The following is an 18,902-nucleotide window of genomic DNA, read 5'->3' as shown; positions in this document are numbered from 1 at the left end:
CAGGAAATAGTGCTGCCATCTAGTGCTCTTGCTAATGTATAACAATGTTGCAAAACTGCTGCTATATAGTACTGCAGACACGTGCACACTCTTGAACTTACTTTCCTGGTTTTCAACAAAGGATAGCAAGAAAACAAAGACAATTTGATAATAGAAGTACATTGGAAAGTGGTTTAATACTGTGTGTTCTATCTGAATCATGAAAGAAAACTTTTAAGTTTCATGTCCCGTTATGATAGTGTGGAAGTTTTTTTTTTTTACCATACACTTGTAATACTAGATTATGGCTATTCTTAGCGCAGGGTCGTGCTAAGGATAACGCACCTTGTGCTATCGGTTGTGCTCAACTTGTAATCTAGGCCCAAATTGGGCAGATATGAGTATATTGCACCGTATGTAAAAATATGTGAAGGCGGACTGCAATTGGACTGCTCGGTTTGTCTCAATCAACTCATCTGTTCTTTCATTTCTCTTTTTAGTTCTTCCAAATTTTGAGGTGAAGATTATTCCAGACATCCCATATTTCCTCATCTCTAAAAACGAGTTAAGATTCAGAGTTGAAGCCAGGTAATTGTGTTTATTAATTCTAAATCAGTGCCCTCATTTTGTGTATGTGTATGTATGGTATTATGCAACATTAATGTGAGGGTGCAGGATATATGAAACTGAAAGGGTTAAACATAAACTGATTTGCCAGTTACTTTGCGTATAGGGTACAAAGATAAAGCGTGCCAGTAAAGGTTGCAGTGCATTGTATATTACTGGCAGCCAAGGTGTAAAATCACTGCTCAAGAGAAATAAATATGGTAGGTTCTAAGGTGGAGCCTATGAAGTAGATTAAGGTGTGGTTTTATAGTGGAGAATTGTGAACCCCGCCTACTGGGATCGCAAAATGTTAGGAAAGGTGTTACAGCAATATGCGGCCCGTATTTAACATTGGACAAGCGTTTGCTTGTGCAATCCCACCCCTGCTCGCTCTAGCCCAATGGTGCGTGAGTAGGGGTTGTCATTCACCCTATTCCCATCATTCTTTGCTCTGAATCCAGTTTCTTTTATGTACACCCACAGACACTAGATGGCAGCACCATAAAGGTTTTAATACCAGGCCAATGTGTCTCACTTAAAGGGCCCTAAAGGGACATAAAACCCAAAAAATGTATTTCGAACAACTTTCAAATTTTCTTGTATTATCTCATTTGATTTGTTATCTTGGAAAAGTATACCTGGGTAGGCTCAGGAGCAGCAGTGGATTTCTAGGAGCTAGCTGCTGATTGGAGACTACACATAAAAGCGTCTTGTGATTGGTCAACATGTTTTACTAGAACATTAATCCCATATATGGCATCTATACTGTCATTATTGTTTGATTGTTTTAGGTATGTGTACGGGGAACCTGTAGATGGTATCGCCTATGTACGAGTAGGAATCATAGACAAAGACGGGCAGAAATCAATGCTAAGAGGCCTGGAGCAGCAAGTGAAGGTAAAGTATTAGCAAACTGTCCCTGAGAATTTTAAGCTATTAATAATTGTAAATAGTGGTACCTTTAGAATTAAACATAGATATATATATATATATATATACTAATAAACTGAGGTGAATATATATTTATATATATATATTATATATATATAATAATAAACTGAGGTGAATATATATTTATATATATATATATATATATATATATACTAATAAACTGAGGTGAATATATATATATATATATATATATATATATATATACTAATAAACTGAGGTGAATATTTATATATATATATACTAATAAACTGAGGTGAATATTTATATATATATATATATATATATATATATATATATATATATATATACTAATAAACTGAGGTGAATATTATTTATATATATATATATATATATATATATACTAATAAACTGAGGTGAATATATATTTATTATATATATATATATATATATATATACTAATAAACTGAGGTGAATATTTATATATATATATATATATATATAAAACCCATCAGTTGTACAGTGTTACCCTCCAATGGTCATCCGCCCGGGTGCCAACATGCAATTAATATTCCAAAAGAAATGGTCGCACTCTCAGGTCTTTTAGTGAAAAATCGTAGTTAATTTTAATGAAACGTTTTCGGGGTATTCTTCCCCATCATCAGCATAAACATACAGTGCATCAAACAAACTTAAATAGAAGCATGTTGCTCATTAAACAAATCAAAAATAAATCAAAAGTACCTGTGTGTGAAAATTTCTCAGTGTGGTGACGCCAAACAGTGTGTGTGTGGACCGCATATTTTGCGTTCCACTATGAGGACCGGAAGTGTTAAGTGCAGTATTATATCCGGTATCCTCAATTTTATAGAAAAACTTATAATGTTATTTTATACATACAAGCTTACTGTGTTAATTAAGTTAAGTTACTAAGTATGTAATAGTGTTTCAATCTCTGTGCCGTTATTGACAGTGTATCACACTCTTTGTGTATTGTTGCAATTGCGTAAATTTATTTAGCCGGTGCCTTATGCACTGCTCATAGGCTCATATATAGGTATGTACATTGTTCCCTGTTATCTAAATTACATCTCCCTTAGTGAAGTGTTACTACTGTCTGTTACGATGATCTCTGTGACAGGTTCTATAGAACTCGCTGTCATGTTCTAGTTGTCATAGTAACCATTTGTTGTGCCGATTCTATTTGGGCGGATTGATCTATTGGTTTACCTTACTCAGATTAAACGTTATCCTATAGCCAGTATATGTTACCTTCATGTCTCACTGTTAACATGGTTTTATGGACTTCATTCATTTACATATTTCTTATGCTTGTCCTGGAGTGTGCTAGTTAAAGGCATATATAGGGGCTAAAAAGTATTCTCTGGCACTTATTGTATATAGTATCTGTATATCATCTCGAGTATGGTACATGTACTACTAAGCTGTCTTTGTGGATTATGTGGTTGATCCCCACAATTGAACCTAGATAACAGTAAAGAAAATTAAAAGCATCAAACCATCTAACATGGATAGAAAATACAAAAATACAAAAATAACTAATAAATAAATAGCAACCTATCTACTGTTGCTACATTACACACTTAGCTTTAGTAATGTATGATTGGTTTTGATTTTGTTCTAAATTATATCTATCTCTCTTGTGCCTGTACACACTTTATGTGTAATATACACATCTTGGCTCTCTTAATGTATATTAAAGACAGCTATTGTTGCCCTGTTAGTCCATATAGTTACTCCGTGTCATATTGCTATATAATGATGTCCATCCTTAATACAATCTTTGGTTTCATCATAGTTAGACAGTCCTAGTACAGTGTCCCTATTTCTTGGTGTTGGCACAACCTGACCCTAAGGTGTATGGGGTATCATCCTCACTTGGATGGTTGATGTCATCTCTGTCATGGTTATATGTCCATGGTTCCTAGACCTGTGGCTTTTCTGGTGTTCCTGTCGGTTATTCTCTGCACGTTGAGATTGTCACCTTAAATTGGTGCAGATGGATGATCTCTATGTAGTTGCCATGGATTTAAAGGAAGCTCAGTGTTTTAAGACTGCATGAGAACTTGTTGGCAATAGGCATTAATATACCGAGTATTGTTGCATTGGAGGAATCATTACCATGGCTCCCCCAACACCAGATAGTGCATCCTGCACTGAATGGTCTACCCCCCAAGAGGCCTGACCCTCAGTACATTGTCACATACTACTCGAGGTATATTTGCCATGCCCCAGTATGTGTCTCAGCTTAAATGAGCGCTTTAAAATCTGGAGGTGAGTTTAACCCTCCTGGGGCTACCGTGCCCAATCTATATATCCATTCAGCTTCTCTTCTAAGCAGGGCCTTGTTTCTATCACCACCCCTATCAAGGGGGGGGATATGATCAATCAGGATATACCTGATAGTGGACACCTGGTGTCTCATGTTGGCACAGTGTCTGGCCACTGGTTGATCCGATCCTCCTTGTTCTAATGCCAACCGTATTGCCCGTCTGTGGTTAGCCATCCTATCGCGGAGTGTTCCGCTCGTCTTGCCCACATAGAACCGGGCACATGGACAGAATAATAGGTAGACTACAAATGTTGTAGTGCAGGATATTGAGTGCTTGATCTTGAATACTTTATTCGTGTGAGGATGGTGAAAGTTCTTAGTTGTTATGAGACCATTGCATGTTGTGCACCCTAGGCACCTGTATGAGCCTTTGATGTTAGTATGGGCAGTATCCATGTAGCTTGATTTAGGGTCTGTGCGTACCAGGCTGTCCTTATCTGTTGCTTGTATCCCCGCTGTAAGAATTTATCCCGCATGAGCTGCAGCTGTGAGACCCCTGTGGCTCTGTTTGAATTATTGCGCACTACTCTAGTCATCTGTGATTTGACTATCCCTTTTAATAGGGCTGGGGGGTGACAGCTTGTTGCACTTAAAATGGAATTTTTATCAGTAGGTCACCCTGGATGTCAACAGTCTCTACACTATCATCCCACACGATACAGGACTCATGGCTACCAAACAACACCTCATAGACAGTACACTATATGAGGGACCCCCTATTGACTACTTTTTGACACTAATGGAATACTGCCTCACTAGGAACTACTTTCGCTTTGAGACATCTTTTTATTTGCAACTTACAGGCACTGCGATGGGGTCTAATATGGCTCTGTTTGAATTATTGCGCACTACTCTAGTCATCTGTGATTTGACTATCCCTTTTAATAGGGCTGGGGGGTGACAGCTTGTTGCACTTAAAATGGAATTTTTATCAGTAGGCTTACTGTAGAGTGTGGTGCCTAAGGAATTTCCATCTATGTAAATAGTGAGGTCTAGGAATTGTATCTCCTTATGGTGGTGTGTGATCTTGAATCTCACTGGTGTAGGGGTATTGTTCCATTTCATAAACCACTCTAACAGCGCCTGTTGTCCGCCACGCCACACCATGAACACATCATCGATGTATCTTGCGTAGTAAACAACCTGCGATGTGTCAGTGTTCCATAGGAATTGGTTTTCAAATTGAGACATATAAATGTTGGCATACGATGGGGCCATATTAGACCCCATCGCAGTGCCTGTAAGTTGCAAATAAAAAGATGTCTCAAAGCGAAAGTAGTTCCTAGTGAGGCAGTATTCCATTAGTGTCAAAAAGTAGTCAATAGGGGGTCCCTCATATAGTGTACTGTCTATGAGGTGTTGTTTGGTAGCCATGAGTCCTGTATCGTGTGGGATGATAGTGTAGAGACTGTTGACATCCAGGGTGACCTAACTGATAAAAATTCCATTTTAAGGTGCCAAAAGCTGTCACCCCCCCCCAGCCGCTATTAAAAGGGATAGTCCAAATCACAGATGACTAGAGTAGTGCGCAATAATTCAAACAGAGCACACAGGGGTCTCACAGCTGCAGCTCTATGCGGGAATAAATTCTTACAGCGGGGATACAAGCAACAGATACTTGACAGTACCCTAAGAGAAGTCCTTCCACACACCCAGGACAGTCTGATATATAAGGGGAATCTGACAGAGAAGCTGAACAAATTGATAATGGCAACAACGTTTTCACCTAACACCACACAAGCTGGTAACATATTAAGAGAACACTGGCCAATAGTACAGTCTGACCCTAAATTGACCTTCACGCACAACCTGACACCAATGGTAGCATACCGGAGGGGAACTAACCTTAAGGACAGCTTGGTACGCACAGACCCTAAATCAAGCTACATGGACACTGCCCATACTAACATCAAAGGCTCATACAGGTGCCTAGGGTGCACAACATGTAATGGTCTCATAACAACTAAGAACTTTCACCATCCTCACACGAATAAAGTATTCAAGATCAAGCACTCAATATCCTGCACTACAACATTTGTAGTCTACCTATTATTCTGTCCATGTGCCCGGTTCTATGTGGGCAAGACGAGCGGAACACTCCGCGAAAGGATGGCTAACCACAGACGGGCAATACGGTTGGCATTAGAACAAGGAGGATCGGATCAACCAGTGGCCAGACATTGTGCCAACATGAGACACCAGGTGTCCACTATCAGGTATATCCTGATTGATCATATCCCCCCTTGATAGGGGTGGTGATAGAAACAAGGCCCTGCTTAGAAGAGAAGCTGAATGGATATATAGATTGGGCACGGTAGCCCCAGGAGGGTTAAACTCACCTCCAGATTTTAAAGCGCTCATTTAAGCTGAGACACATACTGGGGCATGGCAAATATACCTCGAGTAGTATGTGACAATGTACTGAGGGTCAGGCCTCTTGGGGGGTAGACCATCAGTGCAGGATGCACTATCTGGTGTTGGGGGAGCCCATGGTACTGATTCCTCCAATGCAACAATACTCGGTATATTAATGCCTATTGCCAACAAGTTTCATGCAGTCTTAAAACACTGAGCTTCCTTTAAATCCATTGGCAACTACATAGAGTTCATCCATCTGCACCAATTAAAGGTGACAATCTCAACGTGCAGAGAATAACCGACAGGAACCACCAGAAAAGCCACAGGTCTAGGAACATGGACATATAACCTGACAGAGATGACATCAAACCATCCAAGTGAGGATGATACCCCCATACACCTTAGGGTCAGGTTGTGCCAACACCAAGAAATAGGGACACTGTACTAGGACTGTCTAACTATGATGAAACCAAAGATTGTATTAAGGATGGACATCATTATATAGCAATATGACACGGAGAAGTAACTTTATGGACTAACAGGGCAACAATAGCTGTCTTTAATACACCATTAAGAGAGCCAAAGATGTGTATATTACACATAAGTGTGTACAGGCACAAGAGAGATAGATATAATTTAGAACAAAAATCAAACCAATCATACATTACTAAAGCTAAGTGTGTAATGTAGCAACAGTAGATAGGTTGCTATTTATTTATTAGTTATTTTTGTATTTTTGTATTTTTCTATCCATGTTAGATGGTTTGATGCTTTTAACTTTTCTTTACTGTTATCTAGGTTCAATTGTGGGGATCAACCACATAATCCACAAAGACTGCCTAGTAGTACATGTACCATACTCGAGATGATATACAGATACTATATACAATAAGTGCCAGAGAATACTTTTTAGCCCCCTATGTATGCCCTTTAACTAGCACACTCCAGGACAAGCATAAGAAATATGTAAATGAATGTAAGTCCATAAAACCATGTTAACAGTGAGACATGAAGGTAACAATATACTGGCTATAGGATAACGTTTAATCTGAGTAAGGTAAAACCAAATGATCAATCCGCCCAAGTAGAACCGGCACACACAAATGGTTACTATGACTAACTAGAAACCTGACAGCGAGTTCTATAGAACCTGTCACAGAGATCATCGTTACAGACAGTAGTTGTAACACTTCACTAAGGGAGATGTAATTTAGATAACAGGGAACACTGTTCATAATATATATGAGCCTATGAGCAGTGCATAAAGGCACCGGCCTAAATAAATTTACGCAATAGCAACAATACACAAAGAGTGTGATACACTGTCAATAAACGGCACAGAGATTGAAACACTTATTACATACTTAGTAACTTAACTTAATTAACACAGTAAGCTTGTATGTATAAAATAACATTATAAGTTTTTCTATAAAATTGAGGAATACCGGATATAATACTGCACTTAACACTTCCGGTCCTCATAGTGGAACGCAAAATATGCGGTCCACACCACACATGTTCTGGCGTCACACCACCTGAGAACTTTTCAACACACAGGTACTTTTGATTTATTTTTGATTTGTTTATATGAGCAACATGCTTCTATTTAGTTTGTTTGATGCACTGTATGTTTATGCTGATGATGGGGAAGAATACCCCGAAAACGTTTCATAAAATTAACTACGATTTTTCACTAAAAGACCTGAGAGTGCGACCATTTCTTTTGGAATATTATATATTATATACTAATAAACTGAGGTGAATATATATTTATATATATATATCTATATATATATATATATATATATATACTAAAAACTGAGGTGAATATATATTATATTATATTTATATATATATACTATAAACTGAGGTGAATATATATATATATATATATATATACCTAATAAACTGAGGTGAAATATATATAAATATATATATATATATATACTAATAAACTGAGGTGAATATATATTTTTTATATATTATATATATTTTATATATATATATTACTATATATAGATATATATATATTATATACTAATAACTGAGGTGAATATATATAAAGACCGGAGAGCTGCTGTTTATGAATTTCGATTTCGATATATATATTATATATATATAAATTAATTTAAGTTGTGCGTGCGCGTGTGTGTTTGTGGCTTAGTGTGTGTGTATTCATTTTGAGTTATGGTGGAGATAAAAGTAGGAAATTAAAATCCTCCATATCAAGAGACATAGAATTATTGCATAGGCAATTAGCACATCTAGTCAAGTATCCCGCTTGCTTACCCCCAGACGTACTCTGTATACATTGTGCCCCAAGGAATTCTGGGTAAGATATGCAAAATAGATATACAACTATCTCAAGATTTTTACTTCTGGTACTGTGTTAAAACACAACAATCCCCTATTCGGGCAAGGGCAGCAGAAACATAAACGAGCTTGAGCTATTGTAATCTACTTTACATATCGTACACCAGAATCCTCTGGTACATTGGTAGCATTGTATAGAGTGCAACTAGGGATAAGCAAGAGGGATACTTGCCTAGATGTGTTAATTGCCTATACATTATATGGCTCTTACATATATTTATATATATATATACTATATTTTTATATATATATTTCTATATATATATATATTAACTAAAGTCGCTGGGCTCCCTCACACACTGTAACACCTGGAAATGCCCGGGGTGCATGCAAAGAATTACAAATGTGGAGGATAATAAGGACGTACTCTCCGGGTTCATGAAAACTAGTATTTAATCATACAACATTAGGTTATGTTTCGGGGTGACTGCCCCGTCCTCAGACCCTTACATAATAATATAACAACCTCTTAAATATACTAACTTACTTACCCTCCACCAACACCTACGATCTATCGGAAATGCCCATGGCCGTCTGTTCGCTCCACTGCACAGGTCGACGGATTTTCATGGCAACTGGAAGGTTGGTCCTAATGGAAACAAATGTACAAATACAGACAATAATATTCAATATTCACTTCAGTGTCAAAGCATAACAAAGCTTGTGAACAGGTAGTTACAACTGTAAAAATCATTGTTAAATATCAGAGCAGAACTTAGTAATACTCAGTAATTTCTGACATATTATACTAAGCATACTAGAAAACTGTTCCCTAAGCAAAAAATAAATGAATACCATAGTACCTGCCAATAAAATGGTCACTACATAGAATAGTAAAAGAAGTAACTGAGAATAGGTGTGATAAAAATGTTGTTTAAGCTTCTATGGTAACACCTTTTTTTACCACTTTTAATAACAGATTGTGTGAGAGACTGAGTGCAAGATAACGCACTCCTTTACTACTTGTAATCTAGGTCATTGCCCAATAGACTGGCCATTTTGAGTTCTTATGTTGACCGAGTTTGAGTATAATTTTGTAAACTGATGACATTTGCTCTCTTGCAGTTGACCAGAAGGATCCCATGGACTATAACAATAACAAAAGCTAACATTTCAAGAGAAAATTAAGCAGCCGTTGGATAAACTTAATTGGAACAACTTCTATATTGCAGCAAGTGTTGTGGAGATAGCTTGTAAGTAAACCTCTGTATCTACAGGCTCACTTCTCTCTTGTTCTTGCAGACCTTCTTTTGTATTCCTGTAGGCATTCACACAGCTTTGTCATTGCAACTTATTGATGTCCTCTCCCTCTCTAATATTCCATGACTTCTATACTCAACCACTCCTATCACTCCACATTTATCTAACCTTTAGCTCACCCTGCGCCGTACACTGCCTGTTCACCCCTATATCTCTATCTTTCCCCCTATATCTCTATCTTTCCTGCAGCTCTCGTTTGTTAGGCTTGTTATCCCATATTTCTCCTCTTTCTCCAATCTAATTGTGGCCCTCTGTTTGCAGCTGGAGCTCTAGAGGAGAAGAAGAGTTGACTTCTGTAAAAATTGCTGGCTTCACCCTACATCTGGATCTCTCCAAAAACAAGAAATACTATATTCCTTCTACACCAGTGCATATTGTTGTAAGCAATAAAGGTTATATGTAAGTTATGTACATAGCAGCAGTGATGCATACCCACTCTTCCTTGCTAGGTCAGGTCTGTGCTAGTTCCATACTCTCCCAGCATTCTGTAGTTAGAAGCCAAACACCAAACTATGGACTTGGTGGAGCCTAGAGTTGATCTAAGGATGGAGTTAGAGAGGTCTGTGGGAGTGGCTTGGTGGATCTGAGATCAAACAGGTCCAGTTTCTGTGCATTGCTGGGCAGCTCAGGGGAGGAGTTTGGTGTGGTTTAGATTAATATGGCAGGAAAAGTGTAAAGAAGGGACTGTGGGATAGTTGAGAGATCTGTAGTTCAACTTCATAATTGTGTGTGTGTGTCTTTGTCGCTGAATTATTTATTCCTAAAACAGCTTTCATGGCCTGTTGTACCACCGTGTAAACATAAATGGTTGGATACATAAAAGCTCTCCTCAGATTTCAATGAAGATAGTTACCAACAGTTTACACAGCTTACAAACAGCAATGGAAAACTAGGCCAATGTCTTTATTTCTTTTGTATACACCATGCTTGTTTAACCTAAATCCCACCAAAACATTTTTTTCTAGCTCTCCACATCTCCAAAATTAAGGATGTCATTAATATCACATTGGAATAGTTGATCTAATTATTTCTACAAAATGTACTATTAAAGTATATGGGGATGTTTGTGTAAGTATGGGGATTTTTTATCTTATATTATCAATATTTTAAAGTTCTATATGGTGGAACTATAGGAGATTGATAATCCTGTATGTATAGCTGAGTCAGCATATACAATAACGGGTGCATTATGGGAACATATTGTAAAACCAAAAAACCATGTATATCTGGCAAAACTCCATTTTCTGTAGGTTGTACTAATGTGCAACAAGTGAAAAAACTCAGTTACATTCTTATAACAAATGTAAATGTTCTTCTGCCACAGGAGAAAACGCTTCAGCTGTAGCCCTTACTTATACTTATCTCTGGCTCGCTGGAGAGCCGCGCTAATCCTGATACTTTATCCAAGAGCCCCCAGGCCACACTAATAGGAGGTTTAGAGCACGTATCCACAGCGCAGGGCTCTGTGATGATGTGTCAGGATTAGGATGGCTCTCCAGTGCATTAGAGGTAAGTATTTTTACACCTAAGTCAATTTAAAGAAATCGAATGAGTACTGACGCATTTTGTCAGTATTTCTTTGTTTTCTATAAAAGTAGTTGGTGCATTCGTTCAATATTGTTTCTTGAAAAACAAAAAGCACATGTCTATGTTGTACAGTTAATATATTTAAATGTCAGTAAATAATATTTGTACCATTTATCTTCAGGACAAACTTATCTATACATAGTAGCAATAAATAATAAATCCACTGCATGCACTTCAAATGGTTATAAAATGGTACAAATGTATAAATAAATGACCAACATTTTCAACTAATGAATAACGTAAATTTTACTATTTACGGACTATCCAAAGTGTTTCTAATAGGGCTTAGAAAAGGTCTCCAAAGTCACTGTCAATAAATGAGAGAAATACCAACACTTATCACATTTTCGCAACTAGAAGTAACAGCTGCTTCTATAATTAAATTCCAGAGCCACTTCAGAATCACAGTCATGGGCGTCCACAGGGGAACAAGGGTATTTTTCAACCAATCTGGGGTACAAACTACAGGGAAAAAAAAGACAATTGAATGTCCATTTTTTATCTTTTTAATTCCCTTGAATGTAGCTCTGCTTTAGAGAAGAAGCACAGTATTCTGGGAGTTACATAGCATTCTGGAATTTATAGTTCCCTATTTCCCTCTTATTATTGTGTCACACTGCAGTTCTGGACTCTAATAACCAGCATGCATTATACAGTGGTGGGGGAGCTGAGCTTTCTGGAAGACAGGAAGTTTTGCATGAGGTACGCCCACTCTTGTAGGGGATTTCCTCTCCCACCCCCTTTTTAACAGCAGCAAAGAATAATGTATCTCATTAATGGCAAACTAACACTTTCTGTGCAGAGTCCTCCATACTTATATACTGGAATAGTTGTTAAACTTTGTCAATGGTATAAAATAAACGAAATGTATATTTTGCATATTTTAGGTAATGTACTGTTTGCAGTTTTAGGCTTTATATGAATAGGTTAACTTAAGTTGGTTCTTTTATGTTTAATTTTGATTATGTTTTTTCTTCTTTATAAACTTATAATACAGATCAAATAAACTATGCTCCTTCTATTTTCCTTTATAAGTTAGGAGACTGGACTATATACTGTACATTATTTTATTACACCCCCCCAAAAATGTGTCAAGTAAAGTGTATTAAAGTTTAGAGTATAGCGTCTCTAAAATTTAACTAGTAAAACTAGGACTAGTAGCATTTATTTTGGGATTAATTTCCAAACCCCTGATATATATATATATGTATACTGTATATATACATATGTGTGTGTGTGTGGTCTGGGCATATTTCCCTTTATTGCCCCTCCCTAAAAAAATCTGCCCGACCACCCATGATCATAGTAATACATTCTAGCATAGTGTAGTACAGGTACAATCCCCAAAACCAGAATTCCCAAATTATCCTGAAATCCAAACTTTTTTCATTAATTTTTTTAAAAATAAAATTATTTAAAAATTGCCAATCTATTTCTCATTCTAGTAAGTCACAATGCTTGTTTTTGATTTGGTCCAATCCCCTCTTCAAAGTTGCCCCCTTTACAGTTAAAAATATAAAAATATTACAAAATCTAAACCTTTTCCAAGTCCCAAGCAATTGGGATAAAGGGATTTGTATTTAATTCACCCAATGGGAACACACAAAACAAAACAATAGGAACTCTCAGTTCACATAAGGGACCAGAGAGCATCCTCCATAGATCATTTTACTTAAAGGGTAGCTAAGTTAGAATTGAACTTCCAATGAATCCGATAGAACTTGCAGTTTTAAGAGATTTTCGAATTTACATTATTAAATTGTGCACAGTGTTTTTATATACACACTTTCTGAAGGCACCAGCTACTACTGAGCGATGTGCAAAAGTTCACAGTGTATATATATATTAGTCCTATGATTGGCTGATGACTGTCACATGGATAAAGGGAGTGGCAAACTGAAGTCAATTTTTAAATTTGTCAGAAAAAAAAATGTACTGTCTCATTTAAAATTCATAGTAAGGGCTAATATGTTTTTTTTTATAAGCCTTTTCGGCAATAATATAAAATAGAAATTATCCCAACTGTTCCTCTACGCGTTTCTTTTTCTATCCTAGAAACTTATTATACATATAGCACACATATCTTTTCTTTGTCATACAGGCGGAGGTTATCTCACGCTGATGGATCTCCTGCAAAAGGCTGTTGATGTCCGTTTCACAGGTTTAAATGGAAAAGTGGAGACCATTAAATCAATGATAATGGAGTTGCAACCATTCACCATAACCTAAATCAAGATCCAAATCACTGGAGCTCACGGTAAAAACCTATTTAAAATAAGCTGACCCATTCTCTAGATTTTATTCTTAAAGCAACAGTGAACTGTAAAATAATTTTTATGCAGAATCTGCGCCTATGCAATTTTAAGAGACTTATCAGTTTATCGTTCTCTTCTATCATTCATAGATAGTCTCAGGTGCATCGGTGCCCTACTGGAGTCACGTTGATGATAGGTGGCTGCACCTATAAGCCTCTTGTCATTGGCTCACATGATATGTTCAGCTAGCTCTCAGTAGTACAATGCTGCTCTGAAGATTACTTTAACTATGTATTTTACTCCTCTTTAGGGCTATACACATAATTATACTTAAGCAGTAGTGGAAAAATAAAATACTGTGACATAGGTGGGTCCCAAACTTTTTCCAACCACTGCCCCCTTAAACTCATCATCAGCGCCCCCTAGCTTACCCTTTTTAAAGCGTGAAATAGTCTTATATATATCAAATTTAGTAAACTAATTCACTATTAAAAAAAGAAATAATGTGATAGATGGACTTTATGAAGTGATACCAGTTTCTCAGTGTTTTATGTTTTAAAGGGCCATGATACCCAAATGTTTAAACACTTGAAAGCTGATGCAGCATAGCTGTAAAAAGCTGACGAGAAAATATCACCTGAACATCTCTATGTAAAAAAGGAAGATATTTTACCTCACAATGTCCTAAGTATTCACCACCACCCCACTGTAAAGAGGCTCTAAGCAGCAAATCAGAATGATAGTCCCAAGACTTGCTAAGGAGTGTGCATCTGTCATGTGCAAGCACCAGTCATGTGATTTTCCTATTCAGTTTAAGGACGTTTACTATGCAATCTCATGAGATTTCAGTGAAACCTCATGTGATCAAAGCAAAGCATAGCTAGATATTCTCAGTGCACCACCATTTTATATACTGCAAGTTGCTCAGAGCGCCAGTGGGCTGTGTATCAAGTCAGTCATCAACAAACTGAGTCATTACCAGATGGTACCAAGCCACTTAGACTCTGAGCAAGTGCTGGGATTTAAAATGCTTGTGCACAGTGCATACTTAAATACACGTTCTGAAACAGCTATAACTTTTATCTAGAAGAGTTTTCTCTCATGCTGTATATTCAACAAAATGTTTCTATTCAAACTAAAATGCATCTATGTGGATTCCAATTTTGGCTGGAATGTCCTTTAAGGCTTGATTTATTTACATACAAATATAAATATCTTCTATAGCTATTGGATAATATGTCTGCACAGGTTAGCGCAGGAACAAGTGGAAGGTTCAGTGGTCGAGACGCTGCATCTTCTTCCATATTCTTCTGCAACAAAAAGTTTCCTTCACATGTCTGTACCATATCAGGTGCTGAGTCCTGGGGAGTCTGTCAGGGTCACATTAAAGGCAGTGTCTGCAAAAGAAAATGACGTCAAGAAGATCTACTATATGGTAAGTCATTTAGGGTCTGACAAGATCACTAATGGTCTCATGACAAACTAATAAACTGTATTTTCTTAAAGGGACAGTCTTCACCAGGAATTTTTATTATTTAAAAAGATAGATAATCCCTTTATTACCCATTCGCCAGTTTTGCATAACCAACACTGTTATATTAATATAATTTTTACCTCTGTGATTACCTTGTATCTAAGCCTCTGCAGACTGCCCCCTATCTCAGTTCTTTTGACAGACATGCAGTTTAAGCCAATCAGTGCAGACTCCTAAATAACTCCATGGGAGTGAGCACAATGTTATCTATATGACACACATGAACTAGTAACTGTCTAACTGTGAAAAATGCTCTGAGCTAAGAGAGCGGTTTTCAACGGTTTAGAAATAATTTTGAGCCACCCTAGGTTTAGCTTTTCAAAAATGCCACCAAGAGAACAAAGCAAATGTAATGATAAAAGTCAATTGGAAAGTTGTTTAAAATTCCTATGACCTATCTGAATCATGAAAGTATCATTTTGACTAGACTGTCCCTTTAAGTCAATTTAAAAGGTTATTAAACAGTATGAGATTGTAATGTAAAATGTTTAATTAAAAAACTTTTCAATATACTTTATTTATTTATTTATTTTTCCCCAACATCGCTGACACTACTAATAAAGCTATTACCCCTATTCCGCCGCTCCCCGACATCTCCGCCCCACTAAATAAACCTATTAACACCTAAACCGCCAGCCCCCTACATCGCAAAATCTAAATTAAACTATTAACCCCTAAACCTAACACCCCCTAACTTTAAATTAAAATTACAAATATCCCTATCTTAAAATAAATAAAAACTTACCTGTGAAATTAAAAAAACCTAAGTTTAAACTAACAATTAACCTAACATAACTATTATACTAAAATTAAATAACTATCAATTAAATAAACTAAATTACACATTAAAAAAAACTAACACTACTAAAAAATTTAAGTCTAAAATTACAAAAAATAATAAACACTAAATTACGAAAAATAAGAAACAAAATTATCCAAAATAAAACAATTACACCTAATCTAATAGCCCTATAAAAATAAAAAAGCCCCTCCAAAAATAATAAAAAACCCTAGCCTACAATAAACTACCAATAGCCCTTAAAAGGCCTTTTGTAGGGCATTGCCCTAAAGAAATCAGATATTTTACCTGTAAAAAAAATACAAAGACCCCCCAACCAACCCCCCAAAATAAAAAACCTAACTCTAACAAAAACCTAATCTACCCATTGCCCTGAAAATGGCATTTATATGGGCATTGCCCTTAAACGGGCATTCAGCTCTTTTTCATTGCCCTGAAAAGGGCATTCAGCTCTTTTAAGGAAAGCCAAAACCCTAATCTAAAAAAAAAAACACCCAAAAAAAGTGGAAAAAAACCTAACACTAACCCCTGACGATCCACTTACAGTTTTTGAAGTCCGGACATCCAAGCGGCGAGGTCTTCATCCTTCCAGGCAGCATCTTCTATCTTCATCCAGCAGCATCTTCTATCTTCATCCCGAAGGCATGGAGCAGGTCCATCCTTGAAGACATCCGGCGCGGATCGTCCACTTCATTCAGTCACCACCGGATCTTTAATGCAAGGGAGCCTTTTCAAAATAGTGTCCCTTGCATTCCTATTGGGCTGATTTGATTTTTAAAATTCAAATCGGCCAATAGGATGAGAGCTACTGAAATTCTATTCGCTGATTTGAATAGCCAAAAGAATTTCAGGAATGCAAGGGACGCCATTTTGAAAAGGCTCCCTTGCATTGAAGATGCAGTGTACGGTGGTGACCGCACAAAGAGGATGCTCCGCGCGGATGTCTTCAAGGATGGACCCGATCCGTGCCGCCGGGATGAAGATAGAAGACGCCGCTGGGATGAAGATAGAAGATCCCGCCTGGATGAAGATAGAAGATGCCCGCCTGGATGGATGAAGACCTCGTCGCCTGGATGAAGACTTTTTGCCACATGGATGTCTGGACTTCAGAAACTGTAGGTGGATCGTCGGGGGGTTAGTGTTAGGTTTATTTTTAACTTTTTATGGGGTGTTTTTTTTAGATTAGGGTTTGGGCTTTTTTAAAAGAGCTAAATACACTTTTAAGGGCATTGCAAAAGAGCAAAAATGCCCTTTTATGGGCAATGCCCATACAAATCGCCCTTTTCAGGGCAATGGGTAGCTTAGGTTTTTGTTAGAGTTAGGTTTTTTATTTTGGTTTATTTAATTGATAGTTATTTTAATTTTAGTATAATAGTTATGTTAGGTTAATTGTTAGTTTAAACAGGTTTTTTTAATTTCACAGGTAAGTTTTTATTTATTTTAAGATAGGGATATTGTAATTTTAATTTAAAGTTAGGGGGTTGTTAGGGGCTGGCGGTTTAGGGGTTAATAGGTTTATTTAGTGGCGGGTGATGTGGCAATCCAGAAGTTTAGGGTGTTAATAACTTTATTTATTGGCGGCGATGTCGGGGAGCAGCGGAATAGGAGTTAATAGCTTTATTATAGTGTGGGCGATGTTGGGGTGCGGGGGAATAGGGGTTAATAACTTTATTATAGTGGTGACGACTGTGAGGGAGCAGCGGAATAGGGGTTAGTAACTTTTATTAGTGGCGGCAATGTTGGGAGCGGCAGATTAGGGGTTAATAAATTTAATTTAGCGTTTGTGATGCAGGAGGACGGCGGGAATAGGGGTTTATAGGTAGTTTATGGGTGTTAGTGTACTTTGTAACATTTTAGTTATGAGTTTTGTGTAACAGTTTTGTTGCGCAAAACTCATAACTACTGGTCTTAGATGGCGGAACGGACTCATGTCGGTATAGGCTTGTAACACAAGCATTTTAGCCTCACTGCACAACTTGTAATACCGGCGCTATGGATATGGACATTTTTTTTAGTGCGCAATTGACGTTGCGTTACAGGCTAAAATGCTTGAGGTACAGCTATACCGACAAGACTTATAATGGCTACATTACGTTTTTTACGCTGAAATGGCCATTTTTTTCGGCGTTAAAACCGTAATGCAAAACTCCTAATCGAGTATTAGACTAGAAATGCTATTTCCAAATTCGAATATTACATTTCGAAATGGAATGAATACATAGCTAAACATTCTATTATTCAAACGAATATTTTTGAATTTTATTGAAAAATTCGAAACCAAAAATTCAAAAATAGAATGTTAGAATGTTATATAAACATTCGAATTCGATTCAAACAGAACTAATGTATCAAAATGTGTTTTAAATTTCGAATTTTTAGAAACATTCGCCTATCCCTAATATATAGTGTACAGGGTTTTCCAGATAATGGGCTAGGTTAATATCTGTTTTATCGCAGCTCTTTGCATGCATCGAAAGTAGTAGTCGTGAACGTGTGATTGCAAAAAGAGATTTATACTCATCAGGTCAGCATGACTTGAGTGCTCTGGTTAACTGTTTCAATAAAAGCTGGAAAAAACACATCAAAAATATATTTAAAAGTACACTTACAATCATTACTGTCTGAATAAAAAATTATGAAAAAAAAATATTGCATTAAAAAGTTATAAGGACTCAAAGATGTGAGGTCTCAGGTGTTAGAAAAAAATGCAGACAAAGATATATATCGAATAAAATTAGAAAGAAGAAAATGTGATAACAGAAATAAAATTAGAAAGAAAAAAAAATTGTTTCATCTTACTTTAATTTTGTATCTTTATGTTTTTTTTTTGTTTTCTTTTGTTTTTCTATAGCACTCTGTTATCTTTCCTCTCTGCCTCTCTTATTTCAG

The 18,902-nt window shown here is 36.7% G+C and overlaps 1 protein-coding gene across 1 annotated transcript in view; it reads left to right on the top strand.

Moving 5' to 3' along the window:
- Positions 1-18,902, top strand: part of LOC128636591 (complement C4-B-like) — a 216,847-nt gene that overhangs the window by 72,373 nt on the left and 125,572 nt on the right. Inside the window, 4 exon segments of the mRNA XM_053689585.1 lie at positions 480-567; positions 1,377-1,487; positions 10,100-10,237; positions 14,929-15,115. Coding sequence (XP_053545560.1) covers positions 480-567; positions 1,377-1,487; positions 10,100-10,237; positions 14,929-15,115 — 524 coding nt within the window.

This window comes from Bombina bombina, chromosome 7, assembly GCF_027579735.1.
Source record: "Bombina bombina isolate aBomBom1 chromosome 7, aBomBom1.pri, whole genome shotgun sequence".
Lineage (NCBI taxonomy): Eukaryota > Metazoa > Chordata > Amphibia > Anura > Bombinatoridae > Bombina > Bombina bombina.
The sequence above is the reverse complement of the archived record's forward strand: the minus strand, read 5'-3'. Positions and strand labels throughout refer to the sequence as shown.